Source organism: Lepidochelys kempii, chromosome 19 (genome assembly GCF_965140265.1).
Source record: "Lepidochelys kempii isolate rLepKem1 chromosome 19, rLepKem1.hap2, whole genome shotgun sequence".
Taxonomy (NCBI): Eukaryota; Metazoa; Chordata; order Testudines; family Cheloniidae; genus Lepidochelys; species Lepidochelys kempii.
The window spans coordinates 9,784,512-9,808,420 of record NC_133274.1 but is presented as its reverse complement, the minus strand read 5'-3'; the positions used below and the strand labels follow the sequence as shown (position 1 = coordinate 9,808,420).

General features: G+C 53.5%; 1 protein-coding gene across 1 annotated transcript in view; it reads left to right on the top strand.

Moving 5' to 3' along the window:
- The window catches only part of CRYBG2 (crystallin beta-gamma domain containing 2), a 35,068-nt gene that overhangs the window by 8,315 nt on the left and 2,844 nt on the right, over positions 1 to 23,909 (top strand). Inside the window, exons 4-20 of the mRNA XM_073317733.1 lie at positions 7,031 to 9,485; positions 13,381 to 13,428; positions 13,525 to 13,643; positions 14,944 to 15,100; positions 15,705 to 15,844; positions 16,069 to 16,195; positions 16,724 to 16,759; positions 17,168 to 17,304; positions 17,559 to 17,685; positions 18,192 to 18,334; positions 18,667 to 18,793; positions 19,306 to 19,338; positions 19,681 to 19,793; positions 20,405 to 20,534; positions 20,676 to 20,815; positions 22,462 to 22,585; positions 23,415 to 23,573. Of these exons, the coding sequence (XP_073173834.1) occupies positions 7,031 to 9,485; positions 13,381 to 13,428; positions 13,525 to 13,643; positions 14,944 to 15,100; positions 15,705 to 15,844; positions 16,069 to 16,195; positions 16,724 to 16,759; positions 17,168 to 17,304; positions 17,559 to 17,685; positions 18,192 to 18,334; positions 18,667 to 18,793; positions 19,306 to 19,338; positions 19,681 to 19,793; positions 20,405 to 20,534; positions 20,676 to 20,815; positions 22,462 to 22,585; positions 23,415 to 23,573 (4,315 nt within the window). The remainder of the gene's footprint in view (positions 1 to 7,030; positions 9,486 to 13,380; positions 13,429 to 13,524; positions 13,644 to 14,943; positions 15,101 to 15,704; positions 15,845 to 16,068; positions 16,196 to 16,723; positions 16,760 to 17,167; positions 17,305 to 17,558; positions 17,686 to 18,191; positions 18,335 to 18,666; positions 18,794 to 19,305; positions 19,339 to 19,680; positions 19,794 to 20,404; positions 20,535 to 20,675; positions 20,816 to 22,461; positions 22,586 to 23,414; positions 23,574 to 23,909) is intronic.

Genomic DNA, 23,909 nt, shown 5'->3' with positions numbered 1-23,909 from the left:
TAACAGCCGGGAGTGTTGGCATCCGGGATGAGTCTGGGTCACGCTGCCGGAGGGTTTCGGTCCGAGTCTGAGGCTATTTTAAATATTGTCGTGACTTTGTGGCTGAGATGGAATCAACCAGCCAGCACTTCTGCCAAGCAGGAGGGGGGGAAAAATTGGAGCCAGTTATTGAGATTAACCAGCCTTGCCCGAATTTTTAATGCAGTCTCTCTGGCAGCAAACCCTCTGGCCCAAGTCCTTTCAGGCAGCATGGATCATGACCTTTTTTTTTGCATTAAAGACCACAGGGCGCTGGCTGCAGATTGGATTTCCATTAGGCTCCACTGGGCAGCCAGCCCATCATTGTGTGTCCAGATGTCTGGGGTTGTTACCTGAGCAGCTCAGTCTTTCTGCGTGCAGACGTGTATTTTGTAGGAACAAGGGAGTCACAGGAGTTTGCTGTTGTTGAAAACATGGCTCCATCAATGGACTATTGGGGTTCAGGCCAGGGGAAGCCCCCAAAGGTAGACAACAAAGTCATGAAATGTCAGCTGACCAGAAACAGGCAGAAGACAGCTGGGGCTCTTCCTCGAGGTCACTGGTTCAAAGCCAGCCCCAGTAAGTGGTGGCTGGAACTTGTTACCTCTGATGCCTGTCCAGTGGCCTGGGTGACATGAGTCTGCAGGTCCATTTCAACTGATGCTGATTGGCACAGCTGAAGTCGCGATTTATTGTTGTGTGTGTCCAGTGGCTTTGGAACAGTTTGTACAGTGGGGGGTGCTGAGAGCCACTGACCAAAACTGTAAACCCTGGATATGATGGAAACTACTTCAAGCCAGGGGGCGCTGCTACACCCCAGCAGCCCTAGTTCTAGCACCCTTGGGTGCAGCTCTAGGGTGCATGGTATTTCGGGGCCCTTTACACAGTTTGGATTAGGAGCATTTAACTATCCACATTGGGAATCATAACGATAAGGCCAGAATTAAGGCCAGAAGGGACCATCATGGTCATAGTCTGACTTCCTGGACATCACAGGACACAGACCCTCACCCACCCACTCCTGTAATAGACCCCTAACCTCTGACTGACTTACCAAAGTCCTCAAATTATGGTTTAAAGACTTCAATACCTAGCTCGTATGTAGCACTTTTCATCAGTGGACTTCAAAGCCCTTTATGAAGGAGGTCAGTAAATGCATCTCATGGTACTGCAGCTTTAAAGGGTAGACTCGGAGAAACTAAGTCAGTCGGTTAAATGCCAGGGCTCTCAGTCGGTCCAGTAAAAGCTACTACCTCACCCACCAGGGTTCTTCGTGATCACAGTCAGCAGGAGGGCTGGACACAAAGATGCACCTTGCAACCTCTTCTAAATGTCACCAGGTCCGGGATGAGCCATATTTCTGGCGGGAATGAATTCCAGAAGCCAGAGGCTGCTGCTGAGAATTCCCAACCTCTGACTCCTTCCTGGGACAGACAGCCCGAGTTTTCCAATGGTGGGGTGAGTCAGGGGGGAGAGTCAGTTTCTTAGGTAACCTGGGCTTGTGTCATTTTGGGCCCTGTAACCAGCACCTTCCCTTTCACCAGGAAGTGGAGCACCGCTGTGATGCGCTCACGCCAGCTCGTTTTGCTCGGCAGGTGGCAAGACGTTTTCTGCAGTAGCCAAAGCTTCCAGGTGGCCTTTGAGGTAGAGCTGGTGGTCCGTTCTGAAGGGGACCATGATGAGGCCTGCATCCCGAAGGAAGCAATGTGCCAGCCCTTGACCAACTGTGGGGGAAAGAAAGTGTCTCTGGCCACTGAAGCAATCTGGGCATCTAGGGGCAGTGGCAGGCACCTGCCAAACCCCAGAGATTGGGAGCCACCTCAGCAATAGACAGGGAGATGCCTGCATCTGAGGGAGTGGCCACAGGCTTAACCAGCTGCTCAGTGCTTCCTTTGCAAGCCAGCATCAGCTCCATCTTATCTGTTTGATGCTTGCCTCCAGGGACCCATCTCAGCCAGACTCTGGGCGAGCAGACAGAGAGCTCCGTCGGGGGCCAGCTGGAGATCAGTGCGCCATCAGCACGGTGATGGCTCTGTAGCCCATCCTGCCTCACGATTGCCCCAAGCAGTTTTCTGTAATCACTAAACAAAGACTACAGGACTCCAGAGCTGGGAGTCCATTTGAGATGGGACAATCTGGCGGTACCACACTTTGGGTCCCTGTGGACAGGAGTGAATGGAACTGGTTTAAAGTGATACTGTCCAGACCTGCCAGGTCCCCTACTGGAGTTTTCAGAAGTGGAAGGCTTGTCTAGTGGTTAAGGCACTAGTGTAGGGCTCGGGAAACCAGTGTTCAGTTCTCTGCCACAGTCTTCCTGTGTGTGACCCTGGGCAAGTCACTTAGCCTATGTGTGCCTCAGTTCCCCATCTATACATTGGGGATAATAGCACTGCCCTGCTTCACAGGGGTGAGTGAAGATAAATACATTAAAGATTGTGAGGTGCTCAGATACTAGAAGAATAGGGGCCTTAGGCAAAGTTAGCAGCACCTCATAGGTGACGTGGTCGAAGGTCACTGCTCTACTGGTATGAGCCAGGCCACATGGCTTCTGTCCATTGCTGTGAGGAGATTAACCCCATTCCCATGCCTTAGTCTGGGCTGGAGGCTGATTGCCCAGGGTCCAAAGAATCTGATGATGCCAGCCTCAGCTGCGGGTTGTGGGTGGCAATCTGGCCCTGAGATCTTTTGGAAATCTGGCACAGGGAACTGAGATTTGTCTGTAGCTTTCTACTGAGGCAGCCCAGCAGACAAGGATTGTTCTGGGTTGAAAAGCCATCCAAATAGTTAAAGAGCTCAGGCTAAAACTGTGTTTGCTTAGAGCAGGGAAGGAACACCTTAAAGTCACCTGCCAACATGCAGGTGCTGCGTAGTTAGGGGGTCACCCAAACTGCATTTGGTCAGGTTACTGTAACTTCAGTATTCAGATGCTAATGGCCTGGGATCTCCTATGTGAATCGCAGGAGCTTCATTAAGAATCTTTATTAAAAACCTAATTGCAGCAGCAAATTCAAGTGCTCCGGCTTCTCGGGACGTGACTCACGCCCACACTCCAGTACGTGTCTGTCTGAATGCTGGACTTGCACCGATACAAATTACCCCCTCCGAAAGAGGAGGCTGGGGGAGGTGCTACATGTTAGTATGGCTTAGTGGACAGAGCATTGGAATGGCACTCTGCCACCAACTGACTTGGGTGACCTTGAGCAAGTCACTTTGCTGCCTTGTGCCTCAGTTTCCGCATCTGTAAAATGAGGATAGTGACACTGAGCTCCTTTGCCAAGTGCTTCGAAATCTACAGATGAAAAGTGCAAGATACAAGCTAGGTTTTATTATTAGTTCTTTTTACACACAACATTGAAACTCAGTCAGACTCCCATATCAATTTAGCTTCAATTGATTGCTTAGGCCTGATCTACAGACCGGTTTTGTACGGTTACGGGGGTGAATTTTTACTGATACACTGGTACAACTGGTTTCAGAGTAACAGCCGTGTTAGTCTGTATTCGCAAAAAGAACAGGAGGACTTGTGGCACCTTAGAGACTAACCAATTTATTTGAGCATAAGCTTTCGTGAGCTACAGCTCACTTCATCGGATGCATACTGTGGAAAATACAGAAGATGTTCTTATACATACAAACCATGAAAAAATGGGTGTTTACCACTACAAAAGGTTTTCTCTCCCCCCACAAACCCACTCTCCTGCTGGTAATAGCTTATCTAAAGTGATCACTCTCCTTACAATGTGTATGATAATCAAGATGGGCGATTTCCAGCACAAATCCAGGGTTTAACAAGAATGTCTGAGGAAGGGGGGGGGGAGGAAAAAACAAGGGGAAATAGGTTACCTTGCATAATGACTTAGCCACTCCCAGTCTCTATTCAAGCCTAAGTTAATTGTATCCAATTTGCAAATGAATTCCAATTCAACAGTTTTCTCGCTGGAGTCTGGTTTTGAAGTTTTTCTGTTGTAATATCGCAACTTTCATATCTTTAATTGTGTGACCAGAGAGATTGAAGTGTTCTCCGACTGGTTTATCAATGTTATCATTCTTGACATCTGATTTGTGTCCATTTATTCTTAAAGCTGGTGGCTGAACTTTGTGACTTACTCATAACTATTTTACATTTGGGGACAATGTATACCTTCAAACCAGCAGCACTGCTATGGGTACCCGCATGGCCCCACAGTATGCCAACATTTTTATGGCTGACTTAGAACAACGCTTCCTCAGCTCTCATCCCCTAACGCCCCTACTCTACTTGTGCTATATTGATGACATCTTCATCATCTGGACCCATAGAAAAGAAGCCCTTGAGGAATTCCACCATGATTTCAACAATTTCCATCCCACCATCAACCTCAGCCTGGTCCAGTCCACACAAGAGATCCACTTCCTGGACACTACAGTGCTAATAAACGATGGTCACATAAACACCACCCTATACCGGAAACCTACTGGCTGCTATTCCTACCTACATGCCTCCAGCTTTCACCCTGACCACACCACACGATCCATTGTCTACAGCCAAGCTCTGCGATACAACTGCATTTGCTCCAACCCCTCAGACCGAGACAAACACCTACAAGATCTCTATCAAGCATTCTTACAACTACAATACCCACCTGCGGAAGGGAAGAAACAGATTGATAAAGCCAGAAGAGTTCCCAGAAGTCACCTACTACAGGATAGGCCTAACAAAGAAAATAACAGAACGCCACTAGCCGTCACCTTCAGCCCCCAACTAAAACCCCTCCAACGCATTATTAAGGATCTACAACCTATCCTGAAGGATGACCCAATACTCTCACAAATCTTGGGAGACAGGCCAGTCTTTGCCTACAGACAGCCCCGCAACCTGAAGCGAATGCTCACCAGCAACCACACACCACACAACAGAACCACTAACCCAGGAACCTATCCTTGCAACAAAGCCCGTTGCCAACTGTGCCCACATATCTATTCAGGGGACACCATCACAGGGCCTAATCACATCAGCCACACTATCAGAGGCTCGTTCACCTGCACATCTACCAATGTGATATATGCCATCATGTGCCAGCAATGCCCCTCTGCCATGAACATTGGTCAAACTGGACAGTCTCTACGTAAAAGAATAAATGGACACAAATCAGATGTCAAGAATTATAACATTCATAAACCAGTCGGAGAACACTTCAATCTCTCTGGTCACGCGATTACAGACATGAAAGTTGCGATATTACAACAGAAAAACTTCAAAGCCAGTACTCCTTGTGGTATAACTAGGACAATTATAAGCCCCTTTATATCTGTGTCCAGTCTAGGGGACAGTTGTAGCTCTTTAACGATCCCAGTGTTGCTAAAGCAGTACAATTTGTATGTGTGGACAAGGCCGTACGGACTTATATTAACAGATATCAGGGCCTCTTCGACCGATTTTACAGCATCAGTTTCTAAGCGACTTAGGTAAATCAGCGCAAGTGCGGGGCGTAGACAAGGCCTTGGAGAAGGGTGAATATGAAAAGGAGACCTGCCTAGAAGGTAAACCAAAGTGGTAGTAAGCCAGAGCTGATCAGAGAGCCACAGAGTCTGAGATCCTAATGAGGAGGGGCTGTCAGAAGGGGGGCGGGGACAGGCACATGCTGATTGTCAGACAGTAGGACTTTGCTGTGTGGGCCCTGTCCCGCGCTGAGTCATGCAGGAGGTTCCTGATTGGGATGCCTTGTCAGCTGCTTATTTGTAAACTGAACCATGTAATACAACTATTCTGGGGGAGCTACGCTCCATAAGAACAGAGTCTCCCCAACAGATGACAGCGCTTAGCTAGGAGGACGTTGTCTTTGCAATGGGCAGGCGGGAGGAACGTCTAATCTTGTCGTTCACTCTTCCTGCACGTCCATAAAGTGCCATGGACTTAACGGGGCCGAGAGCTTAGCAAGATTCAATGTGGGATCAGCTATTTATGTGGCTAGCCGTGCAAATGACAGCAAATGTTTTGGAAGAGATGGGCGTACACCAATCTCTGAGTATTAGAGAACGGGGTTAGACAGAATGTGTGTGTTACTGTGGGGTTCTTCTTACACCTTTCTCGGAAACATCTGGTGCCACCACTGTCAGAGACAGGACCATGGGCTAGCTAGACCTCGGGTCTGATCCAGTCTGGCGATGCCTATGTAAAGAGATCCCTCTGCTGCCAAGGAATACTAGCAAAGGGACTCACCTGTCGACTTCCTCAGGAGTTTGCCGTGAATAAATGCTGAGTTTGGCCCAATATTAATGAAAATGTTTCCCTTCCTCTTGAGGAATCTACAGCTGGAACTCCCAGGAAGCCAGTCCTTTCCCAGGGGAGATAAGAGAACAGAGGAAAGGCAGCTCCACTCCTGCTTCCTCAGGGGGAGGGGAGTATCCTGGCTGGTTGGTTTCTGGCTCCTTTGTTTGCAGAGTTGCTGGCTTGGCTTGGCCCAGACACCCAGGTGACTCATCCTGAAAACTTCAGGCACCAGGTAGGGCAGGCCAGGCTGGCTCTGTTCCACCCTCCCACAGGAAATGCTGGTTGAATGTTTTCCAGCTGGTTTTTACAGGTGTCACTCAGCACCTTGGTTCTGGAACAACATGACTGGTCTGATGTTTGGCTGGCTCCTAGGGCGACTGCTCCTCCAGTGGGAGGCAGTGATGTCTGATGGACCCCACCTGATTTCCACTGCGGCCCAGCCTGATGTACAAACTCTCACTGCATAACAGGCTATGACCCAGGTTCTGGGGTGTGATCCATCCCCCAGAGCCGGAGGGGTTGGTGGGGGAAGCCGCGGTAGCCTCTTACTACAGGCTCATTGGGGGGGGCGGGGGGGCGGGGCTGATCTGAGGTTAGTTAATTAAAGGGGGAGGAACTCGGTTCGGGTTGTGATTTCTACAAGATGGTAGCTGCTCAGTGCAGGTGCAGTGCCAGTGAGTGAGAACAGAGCCAAAGCAGAGAGCTCTGGGCCTTGCCCAAGCACTGACAGCTTCTTGTGTCTCTTCTCTCCTCCCCTTGTAGCTCCCCCAGCTCCTCTGGGCCGTGCAGAGATCGCCCGGGGGCGGCAGGCGAGGAGGCTCAATCAGAGGGAGGCCGTGACGCTGGGACGGGCCTAGACGAGATGAAGAAGGTTGGCGGTAGCTCCCACGCCCATCACCCCAAGCCAGGAGAGTCCACCCGGAGCACCTGGTTCAGCTGGAAGAAAGCACCTGCTGATCAGCCCGAGGAAGAGGCCAAGCCCGGCTTCCGCAAGGTCTCTTTGCTGTCACGGAGGTTAGAGGCTGCTGCCAGCCCCTCCCGGGTGTCGATGCTGCTGGAGGCCTGGGAGAAGGGAACAATAGGCAGGGAATCTTCAGACTTGCCTTCTCCAACAGACGGCAGCTGCTCCCCATCTCCCGGCCTGCGGCAGGATTTCTCTGAACACACGCCCGTGTTCTCACAAATCTATTCTCCAGTTCAAAGGGAGACGAGGCCGACTGAAAGGGGAAAGCAGGCTGCTGATAGCACTGCACTCACTGAATCCCAGAGGGATGGCCACCTGCCCGGCGCTGTCAGCACCACTGCATCCACTGGACCTCCAAGAGAAAGCCACTTGCCCGGTGCAAATGGCATCACTACAGTCATTGGGTCCCCAAAAGAAAGCCACATGCCCAGTGCAGGTGGTTTCACTACACCTGTTGGGTCCCCGAGAGAAAGCCACGGGCCCAGTGCTGTTGGCACCAATACGCCCATTGGGTCCCCAAGAGAAAGCCACGAGCCCAGTGAAATTGGCACCAATACGCCCATTGGGTCCCCAGGAGAAAGCCACGGGCCCCGTGCTGTTGGCATCACTACTGTAACCAGTTCCCAAAAGCAATGGCACATCCCAAATGCTGGCAGCATTACTGTATTTAGATCCGAAAGGGAAATCCTCATGCTCAAAGCTGGAAGCACTGTTGAGTTTAGATCTGGAAGAGAAGTCACTGGGCCTAACGTGGAGAGCACCAGCATAAGCGAATTCGCACGAGGGAGCAGGCAGTGTGCTGGTGGAAGCCAGATGGCCCTTGGTGAGGCTGCTGGTAGCTCTGCAGCTGGCTTGCAGGGAGAAAGCCGCATGACTCAAGCCGGCGGCGCCGATGTGACTGAATCCAAAGGAGACAGGGGCATGCTGGGCGCCTTTAGCACCAGCATAAATGCACCCCAGAGGCAGAACAGTCCCTTCGCTGTGAGCGGATCTGAAACCGACGGCAGCCTGCCAGGTCCGGGCGGCGCGGCCTCAGCTGGGTCAGCAATGGAAAGCGGCATGCCAAGCACTGCGGATGCCGTGTTAGCTGCACCCGGGACAGAGAGCACGTCTAATGCTGCTGGCTCGCCTGGACATAGCGCCCAAGGAGACAGTGGCAATCCAGAACCTTTAGCTGGCGTGCAGCTGTTGGCCTCCCAGGCTAAGGTCAGGGGTGAGGGGGATGAACCAGCATGGAGCTCCGAGGGATCTGCACAAGAGTCCAACATTTCATCTGAAGAGACCAAGGCCTCCCCTGAAGCCTTGAGCCACGCCCAGCCAACGGGGAGTCCCCAGGAGACAGCAGAAGAGGACCCCGACCTGTCTGTGGACATGGAACTTTTGGTGGACACCCTCCGTAGCATGGAGCCCTCCGAAATCCGAAAGCCTCCCAAGATCTCCCGGCCATCGCGCTCTTCCTCGCGTGGAAAATACGTTACCCTGCCGCCCATTGACGAGCATCACATTGCTCCCAAGTCCCAGGTTCCCCTCCCGGAGGCCCTCAGCAAGCTCTTTGGTCGGACAGAACAGAAGCATCTGGAGGAGAATGGACCAAAATGGGAGAACGTGGATCCCGAGGAGGAGGAGGAGATAGAGAACCCGTATCTCAGTAAGGTTGATAAGCCACAGGCCGAAGAGGAGACCAGGAAAGTTTACCCCTGGGAAAACATGTCAACTGAAATAGAGGAGAAGACGCTGTCCCTCCTGGGGAAGTTGAGGCAGCCCCCAGGGGACGAGAAGGCTTCCAGGAATCAAAGCATCCTTTTCAATGCTAACATCCTCAAAGGTGCCTCCCTGCTGACAGATCTCCGGGAGCAGAAGGCCATCCCCACGGAAGACAAGCCCTACTCCCGCTTGGACAGCAGCCTCCTCTACAGGCGGTACATCTCCTCCGTGACGCCCCCGCTCAAAGCTCTGGAGAAGGAGCGAGAAGGAAGGAGCTCACCCACGCCAATTGACCTGGCTCTGCTAAATGCCAGAGAGCAGGGCTGGATGCCACCCAATGGACCACAGTTGAAACCCTGTGAACAGCTGACCTCTGAGCCTTCCCCCGCTGGAGTCCAAGTCTCTCTGGACCCTCAGAAGGCACCAGGCATAGACAAAAGCACTGGCCAGATTCCTTTGCTCTTCATGGAGGCTGAGCAGAAAAATACTCCTCCCCTGTTGCTGGGTCACCCTGCAGCTGGGGTGAGTAAATCCACACTACGCAGTCAGGTGAGTCTCAAGAGCTCTGAGCAGGAAGCCAGCTCAGCTTGTCCTCACCCCCGTCCCAATAATGCCATGCCCTTGAGTGCCTCGTCTGGTGGTAGGGGAATCAAAACTCACCGGGGGTTCTGCACCCTAGAAACTCCCTCAGTCCCACTGTGCTGCTCTGACCCTGCAGCTTGTGCTCCACCGCTGATGGGGAAAAGCTACAAAGAAACTGGTGGGACCTGCATTCCCAAAGCAGAGCGTTGATAATCATTGTGAACAGTGCCAATAACATCATCAGTTATGGGTCAGCTCAGGAGGTCCTTACTCAGGCAAAACTCCCCGTGAGTAAGGACAGCAGGGTTTGGCCTTTGTAATATTTGTGATTGGTGTGAAGTCGGTCTTTGGAGGGAGGGGGGAAGCTTTGTGGTGTTGGTGGGGGTGGGGTTAGCTGACGTGAGCTGGGTGAGGGAGGGGGGAGGTTCCACTCTGGCAGACCCCAGGACCTGCACCCCTCTGGAGCCCTGGGGAGAACGCAGAGCAACGGGGAGAATGGGAGGCAGGGGTGCAGACACCCATCAGGATGAGGCTCTGAGGCGTGGGCAGAACTGACGCTGTCGTCATGACGCACACAGGGTCACCCAGCTGGGTATGAGCCACTCTGGGACGGACAGAAGGGCCGATTCTGATACCCCCTCCTCAAACTGTGCAGCACCTTGCTCCACGAGTAGCTCCATTGCCTTCTGCTCGTGGAGTAAGGTAAGTCGTGGAATCTGGAGTGTCCCGGAGAGAGACTGGTACAGCAGCTGGTATAGGGGCAAGTGAGAGATGATCTGATATGATTGGATGATAGATCTGGAGAGCTGGATTATATTGGATGAGAGATCGATGGGAGTGTTTGGGATTAGGTAGATAGATTAGATAGATGGCTATGCACAGGGAATGCATACATAGGGACTAGATAGATGAGAATGGGGATGTTTAGATAGAGGGCTGTGTATAAGGGATAGACAGACAGAGGTGTATGGGGTTGGATAGACAGAGGGCTGTGTATAAGGGATAGACAGACAGAGGTGTATGGGGTTGGATAGACAGAGGGCTGTGTATAAGGGATAGACAGACAGAGGTGTATGGGGTTGGATAGACAGAGGGCTGTGTATAAGGGATAGACAGACAGAGGTCTATGGGGTTGGATAGACAGAGGGCTGTGTATAAGGGATAGACAGACAGAGGTGTATGGGGTTGGATAGACAGAGGGCTGTGTATAAGGGATAGACAGACCGAGGTGTATGGGGTTGGATAGACAGAGGGCTGTGTATAAGGGATAGACAGACAGAGGTGTATGGGGTTGGATAGACAGAGGGCTGTGTATAAGGGATAGACAGACAGAGGTGTATGGGGTTGGATAGACAGAGGGCTGTGTATAAGGGATAGACAGACAGAGGTGTATGGGGTTGGATAGACAGAGGGCTGTGTATAAGGGATAGACAGACAGAGGTGTATGGGGTTGGATAGACAGAGGGCTGTGTATAAGGGATAGACAGACAGAGGTGTATGGGGTTGGATAGACAGAGGGCTGTGTATAAGGGATAGACAGACAGAGGTGTATGGGGTTGGATAGACAGAGGGCTGTGTATAAGGGATAGACAGACAGAGGTGTATGGGGTTGGATAGACAGAGGGCTGTGTATAAGGGATAGACAGACAGAGGTGTATGGGGTTGGATAGACAGAGGGCTGTGTATAAGGGATAGACAGACAGAGGTGTATGGGGTTGGATAGACAGAGGGCTGTGTATAAGGGATAGACAGACAGAGGTCTATGGGGTTGGATAGACAGAGGGCTGTGTATAAGGGATAGACAGACAGAGGTCTATGGGGTTGGATAGACAGAGGGCTGTGTATAAGGGATAGACAGACAGAGGTGTATGGGGTTGGATAGACAGAGGGCTGTGTATAAGGGATAGACAGACAGAGGTGTATGGGGTTGGATAGACAGAGGGCTGTGTATAAGGGATAGACAGACAGAGGTGTATGGGGTTGGATAGACAGAGGGCTGTGTATAAGGGATAGACAGACAGAGGTGTATGGGGTTGGATAGACAGAGGGCTGTGTATAAGGGATAGACAGACAGAGGTGTATGGGGTTGGATAGACAGAGGGCTGTGTATAAGGGATAGACAGACAGAGGTCTATGGGGTTGGATAGACAGAGGGCTGTGTATAAGGGATAGACAGACAGAGGTGTATGGGGTTGGATAGACAGAGGGCTGTGTATAAGGGATAGACAGACAGAGGTGTATGGGGTTGGATAGACAGAGGGCTGTGTATAAGGGATAGACAGACAGAGGTCTATGGGGTTGGATAGACAGAGGGCTGTGTATAAGGGATAGACAGACAGAGGTGTATGGGGTTGGATAGACAGAGGGCTGTGTATAAGGGATAGACAGACAGAGGTGTATGGGGTTGGATAGACAGAGGGCTGTGTATAAGGGATAGACAGACAGAGGTCTATGGGGTTGGATAGACAGAGGGCTGTGTATAAGGGATAGACAGACAGAGGTCTATGGGGTTGGATAGACAGAGGGCTGTGTATAAGGGATAGACAGACAGAGGTGTATGGGGTTGGATGGACAGAGGGCTGTGTATAAGGGATAGACAGACAGAGGTGTATGGGGTTGGATAGACAGAGGGCTGTGTATAAGGGATAGACAGACAGAGGTCTATGGGGTTGGATAGACAGAGGGCTGTGTATAAGGGATAGACAGACAGAGGTGTATGGGGTTGGATAGACAGAGGGCTGTGTATAAGGGATAGACAGACAGAGGTGTATGGGGTTGGATAGACAGAGGGCTGTGTATAAGGGATAGACAGACAGAGGTCTATGGGGTTGGATAGACAGAGGGCTGTGTATAAGGGATAGACAGACAGAGGTCTATGGGGTTGGATAGACAGAGGGCTGTGTATAAGGGATAGACAGACAGAGGTGTATGGGGTTGGATAGACAGAGGGCTGTGTATAAGGGATAGACAGACAGAGGTCTATGGGGTTGGATAGACAGAGGGCTGTGTATAAGGGATAGACAGACAGAGGTCTATGGGGTTGGATAGACAGAGGGCTGTGTATAAGGGATAGACAGACAGAGGTGTATGGGGTTGGATAGACAGAGGGCTGTGTATAAGGGATAGACAGACAGAGGTGTATGGGGTTGGATAGACAGAGGGCTGTGTATAAGGGATAGACAGACAGAGGTGTATGGGGTTGGATAGACAGAGGGCTGTGTATAAGGGATAGACAGACAGAGGTGTATGGGGTTGGATAGACAGAGGGCTGTGTATAAGGGATAGACAGACAGAGGTGTATGGGGTTGGATAGACAGAGGGCTGTGTATAAGGGATAGACAGACAGAGGTGTATGGGGTTGGATAGACAGAGGGCTGTGTATAAGGGATAGACAGACAGAGGTGTATGGGGTTGGATAGACAGAGGGCTGTGTATAAGGGATAGACAGACAGAGGTGTATGGGGTTGGATAGACAGAGGGCTGTGTATAAGGGATAGACAGACAGAGGTCTATGGGGTTGGATAGATAGAGGGTTGAGTATAAAGGAAAAACAGACAGAGGTGTATGGGGTTGGATAGATGGAAAGCTCTGTATGAGAGAGAGAGCTAGCTAGCTGGATGTGTCTGAGGATAGCTAGAGAGACCGCCATGTAGGACAGGGGCTGGATAGCTGGAGAGAAGTGGGTGAGGTAACTGATGAACAGAGATGATGGGATGCCAGGTGTGTGGAAGGAAGGAATCTTGGGGCAGACGAGAGAAGACGAGATGGGACCGAGGGAGCCTTCTCGAAGTGCGCGGCTCTTTCCAGAGGACGTGCCATTTGCTTCCGCTTCTTATCCTGTTATCCTTTTCTTTTTTTCCAGGAAGAGGCAAAGAACCCCCCCACGAAGCTCAACGGGAGACCTGGGAAGGTACTGATGCTGTAGGCAGGGCTGGGGTGGGGGCGTCGGCCCGGCGCAGGGGCAGGGCAGGCAGTTGAGGCTAGCGGTGGTGTCATTTCTCTCCAGATCATTCTGTTCTCCGAGTCGGGCTTCGCGGGCCAGAAGAGGGAGATCTGGGGCGATGTCGCTGACGCTACGTCCTGGGAGCTCTCCCACACCATCTCCATCCGGGTGGTCCGAGGGGGGTAAGCGTACCGCCGGCTGCTCTGCTACCGTAAGGTTGCCTGCAATGGCACGTGGCCCATCTGCGACTGCTAGTAGCAAACACCTCGAATGGCCAGAGATGGGACGCTAGATGGGGAGGGCTCTGAGTTACTACACAGAATTCTTTCCCAGGTGTCTGGCTGGTGGGGGGGTCGGGATCAAACTGGTTGCCGTCTTTGGGATCAAGAAGGAATTTTCTCCCAGATCAGATTGGCTGAGACCCCTGGGGGTTTTCACCTTCCTCTGCAGCATGGGCCATGGGTCGCTTGCTGGTTTGAACTCGAGTAACTGGTGGATTCTCAGTAACTTGAATCAAGCTCTGAGGACTTCAGGAACTCGACCAGCGGCTAGGGACCTACTACAGGAATGGGTGGGGGAGGTTCTGTTGCCTGCCATAAGCAGGTCAGACTAGATGATCCCGATGGTGCCCCCAGCCTTAGCGTCTATGAGTCTGTGACCCGTAGGAAGCTGCCCAGCTCAGCTTGCATGAGAACCCCAATCCCCACATTCGGGCGACTCTCCAGCACTGGAGAGGGAGGTTAAGGCACTGAGCTGGGACTCAGGAGATGAGGGCTCCATTCCCGGCTCCGCCACTGGTTCCCAGTGAGGTCTTGGGCAAGAAATCTCTATGCCTTGTTTCACCAGTGCGGAGAATAATCCTTCCTGTCTCCTACCTTTGTTGGCTGGGTCTATTTAGATTGTGAGCTCCTTGGGGCAGGGAGCGCACAGCACTGAACATGTCTCGGCCCTAATCTTGGTGGTTAGAAACTAGTGCCCTGGTCACTGATAAAATGCCCTCGCAGCCAAAGACTAAATCCAGGGCTCTGGTCACTCTCTGGAAACCCCATGACGGGGGGACTTTAAACAGTGGCTCAGCTTGGGCTTGCACTGATCCCTCTGATTATTATCCAGGTTCTACTATTCTGCTGGGAATTTAACAGTCTCTTGATTATCAGCTCACTGTTTAATCGGGTCTCCTTGGTTATTCCCCTGGTTTGCTCCCCGCTGTGTGTTGACCCCGGGTTACTGTCCAAGGCCCTGATGCTGCAAAGTCATCCTCATGGGTAAGACCCTTTATCCTACACAGAGACCCACTGACACCGCTGGGACACCACATGAGCACTAGGGTTCCCTTTGCCCGGTCGGGGTCCCAGTGGGCAGGCAAGCGGTGCTGGACTCCCAAGTCGGGCACAGGGTCAGAGGCTCTGCTGGCAGGCAGCACGGTTACCCTGCAGTGCTCTCAGTGCAAGACCCCCCTCCCATGCGCTTTGCTCCCTCCAGCTGGGTGATGTACGAGAAGCCGCGATTCCACGGGCGGAAGTGTGTGCTGGCCGAGGGGGATGTGGAGATCAATAATCCATGGACAGCCTATCGGAAAGACGGGGAGGTGCCTGAGAACGCGCCCTTCCGCATCGGCTCCTTCAAGAGGGTGGTGAGGGTAAGTGCGGGACCCCATTGAGGCTGCTCTCCGGGTGGGTTTGATCCTCTTGGAAAACGCTTCCCCTCCTCCAAAGCAATGGGATGTTCAGTAGAGTTGGGCCCAAACCGTAGACCCAACGCCCGTGAAGTTTGTGGCGCAGGCCCAGCAGAAGGGCATGCATGGCAGCTGGAGTGGGAGCAGAGTGCGAGGGAGGGCTATGCACTAGGGCAGTGCCAATGGAAGTGGAATGATGAGATCGTTGGCCATGGAAGCGTTTGTTGGAGGAGGTCAACATAGACAACGATGAGGCCAATAATAAGAGTAACGTCAGAGATGGAGCCCTGGATTTTTTTACAAGGCAGATTCTTGGAATCTCTAGGGCTTTTGGGTCCATTTGGAAGAGAATCTAAAATGTCATCGAACTCCTTCTCCACAACCTGAGAAAAAGCCCTTGATGGAAGTTGATCTTAACTTGTTTTTTGGGATCTAAATTAGTGAAGCAGCTGGCATTTGATTGGAGGCCGGGATAGGTTTCCCTGGGGTGGTTCTTAGCACAAGCTCGGGGAGAGATGAAGAGTACTTTAGTCCCTGCTGGCTAGCAGGCTGCTGTCTCCTGTTGCAGGATTATCGGATCCCCGAGATCAGTTTGTTTACTGAGGAGAATGGAGAAGGCACAAAAGTGAGGTTCACGGATTCCTCAGAAGACACCCGGATCTGTGGCCAGCCCTTGAAGGCCTCTTCCATCATTGTCCACTCTGGCCTGTAAGACATGCATACTGTGATGCTGGGATCTGGGGGTGGGGGTTCCTCTCTTCCTGCTTTGGCTTCCCAGTGCGACACAGGGAATTGCAGGGGAGACGTAAACCAGAGAAGGAGCCCGATCCAATGACCTTTGAAGTCAGTGGAAAGACTCACATTTTGTTCATAGAGCAATGGGTCAGGCCCATGGCTTGTCCATATCTAATTGTTTTCTCGCTGTCCTCCAGGTGGCTGATTTACTCCAGACCCTTCTTTGATGACGACCCCTATGTTTTGGAACCTGGCGGGTATCCCAATTTAAAAGCCTGGGGTGCGAAGGACCCTTCCGTCTGCTCTATGCATCCTATTAAACTGGTGAGTGCTTGGCACTGGTGCCTCCCACCCTCCCATTGGGGGGTGCTACCAGCTAATCACTCTGTCCCTTCTCAGATAGAATGGTGCAAAAGTAGTGACTGGTTTCTCACAAAATGTTAGACAGCCTTGTATCAGGATCAAGCATATCTTATAAAAGATGGCGACCACCGTTGGCATTTGAACCTCCCCTGACGGAGATGGTTTGTCCTGAGCTGCGTTTTTGGAAAGGTGTCTGGGACCTAGTGAAATGGCCAGTGCACTGTGGAGACTGGAACGAAGCAGGAACACTCTGAATCCCCAGGGCTGCACATGGCAGGTGTCTCATCAAGCCAGAAGACAAGCTGAAGCTCACACACAGCCCCATCCTTCCTTACAAGACTATAAATCAGCCTGATTTGACTTCAGTAGCTTTTGAGCCCCAAGCCCTTAGCTTGTCTGGTTTGAGCCTTGCATCTGTGGCCTGCTTCACTCTCTTGCTCTCTGCCGGGCAATTCTCTGAGCTCTCATTCTGGTTTCCTCTTGTTTCAGGGCTGCCCTGCTGTAGAGAAACCTGGGGAGCCCAAGGTAAGAGAGGAAGGGACTTGCTGAGCCAGGGCCCTAAAACTGATCAGGTGAAAGGATCAGTTCGCAAAGGGAAGGGTGTCCAGAGTGCTCACAGCTGCTGTGGAACCAGCCACTCCCATCAGGAGGTGCTGTTGGGGATCACTCCAAGAGATGGGCTGAGGGACTGCTCACAACCCACTCCCAGCTGTTGCTAGGAGGAGTGACTATAGAGCATGGTGTCAGAAGACTGGCTGTGGCAGTGCTCCCGCAACTCCAGCCTCTTCCAGTAGGGGGCGCTGTAGGGAATGGGGCAGGAGCACTGGCTGTGGGGGAGTTCCCAGCTACTCCAGTCCCGACCTACCCCTGCAGGAGTCACTAGGTCTGGATCTGAGGTTCCACAATCGCCATGTGATTCCTGTGTCTCTCCAGGCAGTGATCTATGAGAAGGCATGTTTCCAGGGCCACAGCTGCGAAGTGAACCGAGACATCTATGCTCTGAAGAAGCAGGAGAACAGCCAGGGCCCTGTGATGTCCACAATGGGGTCTCTGCGCATCCTGGGGGGCTGGTGAGTGTATGGAGGAACTGCAGAGACCAGAGGGTGAGATTGTCGTCATTGCAAAGTGCTCTGGTGGCCAAAGTCCAAGGTGAAGGAGACCGGGGTCTCCAAGCCCAGGAGCTGTTCTGGGTGAGGTGCCCCCATACACAAAGGGGAAAGGAGTGCCCCTAGCAATAGGAGAAGCATCTCAATAGCCTGGGGGTGAATGTGGGCCCAGAAGGTGCGTGACGGAACTGACTGCTTGTCTGTCTCCGTTCCCTCAGCTGGGTCGGCTACGAGAAGGAAGGGTTCCGGGGCCACCAGTATCTGCTGGAGGAAGGCGAATACCATGACTGGACACAGTGGGGCGGCTACAACGACGAGCTGGTGTCCTTACGGCTGATCCGGACGGTGAGAGGAGCAAGCTGCGGGGCCGGCAGGGTGTTTGACAGCAGACGGCTGGATTGCCACCTCCTTTACCCACGCCAGCCTGGGCAGGGCCGGCTCTCCCACACTGCCCGCCCACATGCCTCAGCCGAAGTCAGAGTGCCAGGGGAGTTCAGCGCCTTTATCTATCCAGCCCTTGCCCTCTCTGAGACCACTGTCCAGAAGGGTGCCAAGCAGTGCCAGTAGCTTTTGTGCTGTGGACACCTGTCCCAGTGGGACTCAGAAGACCCACCAAACTCATTACACACACGGCACCAGCCGGTAACAACGGTTCAGGCTGGATTTGAACCGGTGACTTAGTGGTTATCCTATTCTCCATCACCTGCCGCATCCAGCACCACTAGGGACCCAGGTTGTGTTTGTGGAGGGAGCCTGCCGTGGCCCAGTGGCACCCACCGCCAAGCAGTGACAAACCGAGGAGGGAGTCAGGCAGACAGAAAGACTGAGAGAGAGTTCCCCTCTTCCCACAGGACTTCTCAGACCCGGCGCTGGTGCTCTTTGAGGCCAAGGACTTCCAGGATGGGCCCAGTGTGGAGCTAAGCGAAGCGCTGCCCGACGTGGAGCTGGCCAGCTATGGAATCACAACCCAGTCCATCCACGTGCTGAGTGGAGTGTGAGAGCCCTGGGGAAGGGCGGGGTGAGGCTGCACTGTGGGCTGCGGGTGCGGGGGCGGCGGGGACAGTGCTGTATCAGGGAACAAGGGAGACAGCTTCAATATAGAAGAGGGGAAAGGAGTTTAGGGTCTTGGCAAATCCAGTGCTGGGTAACTTAGTGACCAGCAGGAACATTTGTGCTAAGGACTGGGGTAGGAATCCACATGCTTCAGGGCTGATCACCACTGGGGTAAGGAAGTAATACTCCCCCACGTGCAACACTGCATGATTGGCAGGGTGCATTGAGAGCTGGATGGGTGTCTAAGTCACCCTGTTCCATTTCTCTGGCCAGGTGGGTGGCCTATGAGAACACGAACTTCTCAGGCGAGCAGTACATCCTGGAGAAAGGAGTGTATCGGAACTGCGAAGACTGGGGAGCCAGTGACAGCCGGATCTCCTCAGTGCAACCTGTCCTCCAGGTGAGGGAGCCCTGTGTCTCCCCATACACCTGCCCCCTGTGAGGGAGCCCACATCACCCCAATTGCCTGCCCCTCTGGGCAAAAGAGTCGCACCCTGCCTTGCCCTTGCCCTTGCCCTGTGGCCAAGGGGTGTTAAAAAAAGAAGTCCTTCAATCGGTGTTCTTTGGGCTTGATTCTCTGTTGCCATCCGCCTTCCTGCTGTACAGGGAGCGCCAGCCAGGGGAGATGGCCCCGGGGCAATACACCCAGCGCAGGGAGTATTGACCCTCCCGTGCTTGGTGTGGGGACAAAGTTGCTCCAAATCGGGGCCCTTTGCTCTGCAGCACACCATGGGAAGCCCCCTTGGGGCGTGAAGGGAACTGGTGTGGGGCATGTGCTCCTGGTGCAGGTGGTGGGAGATGTTAATGGGCGTTGCTGAGGCCCCATCTGAGTGCAGTGCTCACCGCTGTGGGGTATTAGCCCCTGGCGCAGGCGGGGTGAGACAGTAACAGGTGTGGCTTGTTTTCTTCCAGGTCAGGGAGCAAAGTCTGCATATTGTCTCCAGGGTAAGAGGTGGGATCCTGTGGAGTGGGGTTGTAATTTGTCTCTCTCCTTTCTGACAGGCCCATCCCCTGGGGTCTGGGTGCCTCTGGTAATGGGATGTCATTGGGAGCGGATGCTGGTTTGGTGGGGGTGTTAAGATCACTGTGGCCTCTGCCAGCTCGGTGCTGGGTTGGACGCACAAGCTTGAGCTGCTGGGGGATGCTGCCTCGCGAGGTGCCACGAGCTGCCTGCTGGAGAAGTCGCATGTATCCGTCCCTGGGTCCCATCTCCATTAACACTCCCCCAGCCCCGACCCCGTGCCCTGCTGGCCCAGTTCATTCAGTTTCACTCCTGGGTTTCTCCAGATCCAGCTGTTCTCAGATCCCAATTACCTCGGTGATCACATCTCCTTTGAGGACGATCAGGTGTCCCTGCCGGAGGCCTTCACTCCCCAGTCCTGCAGGGTCCACGGAGGCAGGTAACGCGTCCATCAGGCCAGCCAGAGCTGCCGCACATGCTCTGAGCCACGTGCCATATTTACTAAGCAGGGGCTGCTGAGCTGGCGTTGAAATGCTGGCAGCCGCACGAACCTCCCAGAGCTCTGACGGGGTGATTGGGAACATGGGAGATCATGCCAGGAACCCCTAGGGGCTGTGCCCCAGCAGGCTCTTTGGGGAGTTGAAGAGCAGGGTCTTCAGTTCTGGATTTGTGGGGATGGGCCCTGTGTGTTTGGCAAGTGGGCTGGGAAGCACATGAGCTCTTGAGGGTTGGGGTGGGGAGGATCTGGACGGGAGTTGCAGGGGACTGCCAGGTCCCAGGAGGAAGGACCTGGGGGCTGGTAGGTTCAGGAGGAAGGCAGGTGTCTTGCAGGTTTGATAGAGGCATGGCAGGGCTGTGTGCTGGGGAAGAGGTGGGGAGGAGGGGGTGAGGTTCCCTGTGTTTGGAGGGGGCTGCAGGGAGTTCCTCTCACTGGTACATAAGTGTGGAGGAGGGTTTGGGAAGAGCCCAGGGAACCTGCACCCCAGTCCCCTGCCTGCCCCAAAGGCCCCTGGGGTCAGAATCATTCCTGTGGGTGCATCTCACTTCCAGCTGGATTCTCTATGACGGCTGGGAGTTCAAGGGGGAACAGCACGTTCTATCGGACGGCGAGTATCCGACGCTCACCGCCATGGGCTGCGTCTCATCCACGGTCACCCGGTCGCTGAAGAAGGTCCCAATTGTAAGTATTTCAAATCCCAATGCTGCCTCCTCATCCCCCTTAGCAGTTTCTTGGCTTTGCCTGTGTATCGCCATGTGTATCCTCCCTGCCTGCCCCATCCTGCCCCTTCGCTGCTTCCATCTCTTTCCCCTTTTCCTGCAGTTTTTCTCGGAGCCCTCGATCTTCCTGCATGGGCTGGAGCGTTTCGAAGGGAAGGAGATAGAGCTGACCAGCGAAGTGCGGAGCCTGCAGGCTGAGGGCTTCAATAACCACGTGCTGTCTGTGCGCGTGAAAGGCGGGATGTAAGTGAACGAACTTCCCCCGGCATACACCAAGAATAGGGGCCAGCGACCTCCCAGGGGCCCCCTCTGACATCCAGAAATAGTGATCCATCTGGATAAACCAGGAAGAGTGCCCAGCAGTGACCTTCCGCCCACTGGGTGTGCATCCATCACAACCAGCAGTACCGTACCCCACAACACGTCCTGAGTACTGCTCAGTCGTGACCCACCTCGGATTTCCGTCACCCCACAGCAATAGGGAACGGTAGCCACCTTTCTGTGATGCCTGACACGTACCCAGGACAGTGACCGATAGTGATTCTCTTTGGACCCGTGTCACATAGAGGGAAGTATCCAGATGCTGAGGGAACCACTCCACACGACGCTCAGAGCCGCGGGGAAAGCCCTGCCTCCCTCCTGACGGCTGTGACCAGCTCCTGAGCCCTGGACAGTCAGACCCAACCTGTGCCAGAGCCCAGCCCACAGCTGACACTATGAGCCTGGTCACCGCTGCCCCAGGCCAGCCAGGCTGGGGAAGCCTCTCCCAGGTCTCCCCTTCACAATGTGCTGTGGGAAAGGACTCAGCACCCCCTCTGTGGCTCCTCCCCAGAGCCAGAACCCGCACAGACCCGTTCTGTTTGCTTCTCCCCATCTGACCCCACTGGGATGCCAGCCAATCAGACCGTCAGCTACGCAGGTGTGTTTTGGCTCTGCCCCCGGGCTGGCAGGAAGCCAGGCTGTGCAGCTTCCAGGCCCAAATAACAGGTTGACAAACACTCCCAGGTGGCTCAGCCCTGCCCCAGTTGTGGAAGAACATGAAGGTTAAAGAATAACTTGAAACACACAAGCCTGGACATTTCCCCAGGTAACACCCTCTGGGTGTTAACTCAGAGCAGGCTGGCCTTGAATTAAAGGTGGGATGAAATATTCCTGGAGACCCCTTTTCAAACAAGCTTAGCTCCCAGAGGCCGGGTGCTGAGTGCAGATTTTGCTGCTGTCAATCCGTGCATTTAGTTATAGAAAAATAGCTCGTAATAGGGAAGTTGAGCTTCTTGCCCCAGGTCACACACCGATCTCGTAATTGGACCCAGGAGCCCTGATTTCTAATCCCCTCCTGTAACAGTTAGACCGTGCTCCCTCTAAGAGCTGGGGAGAAAAACCAAGAGTCCTGACTCCGAGTCCCTTGCTATCCACGCTGCTTCCCAATCGAGCATAGAGTTTGGTGGGGTCTCTAGAGCAGTGGTTCTCAAACTGTGGGTCGGGACCCCAAAGTGGGTCGCAACTCTGTTTTAATGGGGTCGCCAGGGCTGGCTTAGACTTGCTGGGGCCTGGGGCTGAAGCTGAAGCCTGAGCCCCACCGCCCAGGGCTGAAGCCTGAGCCCGAGGGCACCCTGGGTGTCAGGGCTCAGGATACAGGCTCCTTGCCCAGAGCTGAAGCCCTTGGGCTTCGGCTTTGGCACCCCTGCTCGGGGTAGCAGGGCTCAGGCTTCGGCCCCCTCTCCTGGGGTGGTGCAGTCATTTCTGTTGTCAGAAGGGGATCGTGGTTCAATTAAGTTTGAGAACCCCTGCACTAGGGCGACACCCCTCCGGGCCTGTGCACTCTTTGGAGCATTCTTCCGCACGGGGAAGGTAACAGAATGTCTTTGCTCCCTCTCCCCTCCCCCCAGATGGGTGCTGTGTGAACACAGCAACTTCCGAGGCCGCCAGTGGCTGCTGGACTCTACAGAGATCACCAACTGGCTGACCTACAGCGGGCTTCAGCACATAGGCTCCCTCTACCCCATCAGGCAGGTGAGTGCTGGGCACCAAACTTCCCTTACTGCTATACGTGCTGGAAGCAGGGGAAAACTGACAGGGAGTCCCCTGCTCTTTCCTAGCCCACCTTCTCAACGGGGGAGTAACAGAAGTGATGCTAACAGCCATGTGTCACCAGCACAACCCACCCTGTTCCTACTGAGCTGACAACTTTGCCAGAGGGCTGTTCCCTCTCTGTTTGGGCCAGGAGCCCAGGGGACTGAAAGCATGTGCTTAGATTACTGGGAGTGCATGAAGATGTCCTGGGATTTACTGGGACACAGTGGGAATTCAGTGGGGTTTGCTGGAGATTCCGAGTTACACTCAGTGGATAGAGCTGGTATAGGAAGGCTTGGCCAAGGGTACATCTGCACTCAAGCTGGAGTAGACGGATGTGCACTAGTCTGGGGATTTGATCAGCTGGTGCTGAGGACATCTGGAGCTGCAAGAGGAAGGGACGGGGCAATACACTTATTCTATATGGTGTATGCCATGGTCAGAACTTCATAGCAACTGCAGGAATAAAACTCAGCTCTTCCTGCTCCTAAAGCCGAGCACTTTCCCCCTCGAGCTAAAGGAGGATTTCCATTAGCTGTTAGTAGTATGGAGCTTATGACACATTTTGGAGCAGTTCTGATTCAATCCAGTAGAGGGCAGTGGTGCACAGGGCCACTAGCCGGCTTCTCCTTACACTAGCCAGCTCTTTATACTCACTTATGAACAGACCCAAGCCATGTAATTGCTGCTCTGTACCAGAAGGAGGGTGGCCATTGTGAGTGATGCTGTGAAATGGGGCAGCAGAAGCTCATGGTTTGTCTCCTTCCAGAGACGGATCTACTTCCGGATAAAAAACGCGGAGCTGCAGTTCTTCCTCTCTGTCCCAGATGACGTTGAGGACATGAAAGCAGGACGCGTGGTGGTCTCGGACCTGAGTGACCAGAGCAGCTCCATCTGGTACTACAAGGAGGGGCTCATCAAAAACCAGGTCAGGACTGGCCCCTGCGTGTGGGTGACTGGAGACTCAGGGGGGGGACTCATGGGGATGTCACCAGCCCTGGATTGCATGGGTCATAGGCTGCTTGAGATGGGCCCAAAGCAGAACCCCAGATCCACACCCCACGACCCAGGTTCAATCCCCAGGTTCAATCCCTGCTGTATGTGCATACAGCTGTGAGTGGTTACCGTGGCAACCTTGTTAATTTCTCAACTATTCCCCCACCCGAACCGCCAGAGCTGGAGGGATTGTTTGGGGCTGGTCCCCCTGGATCATGGCTCCCCAGGGAGGTGTGTTGCAATGGATCCATGCCAGGCAGGACTCACA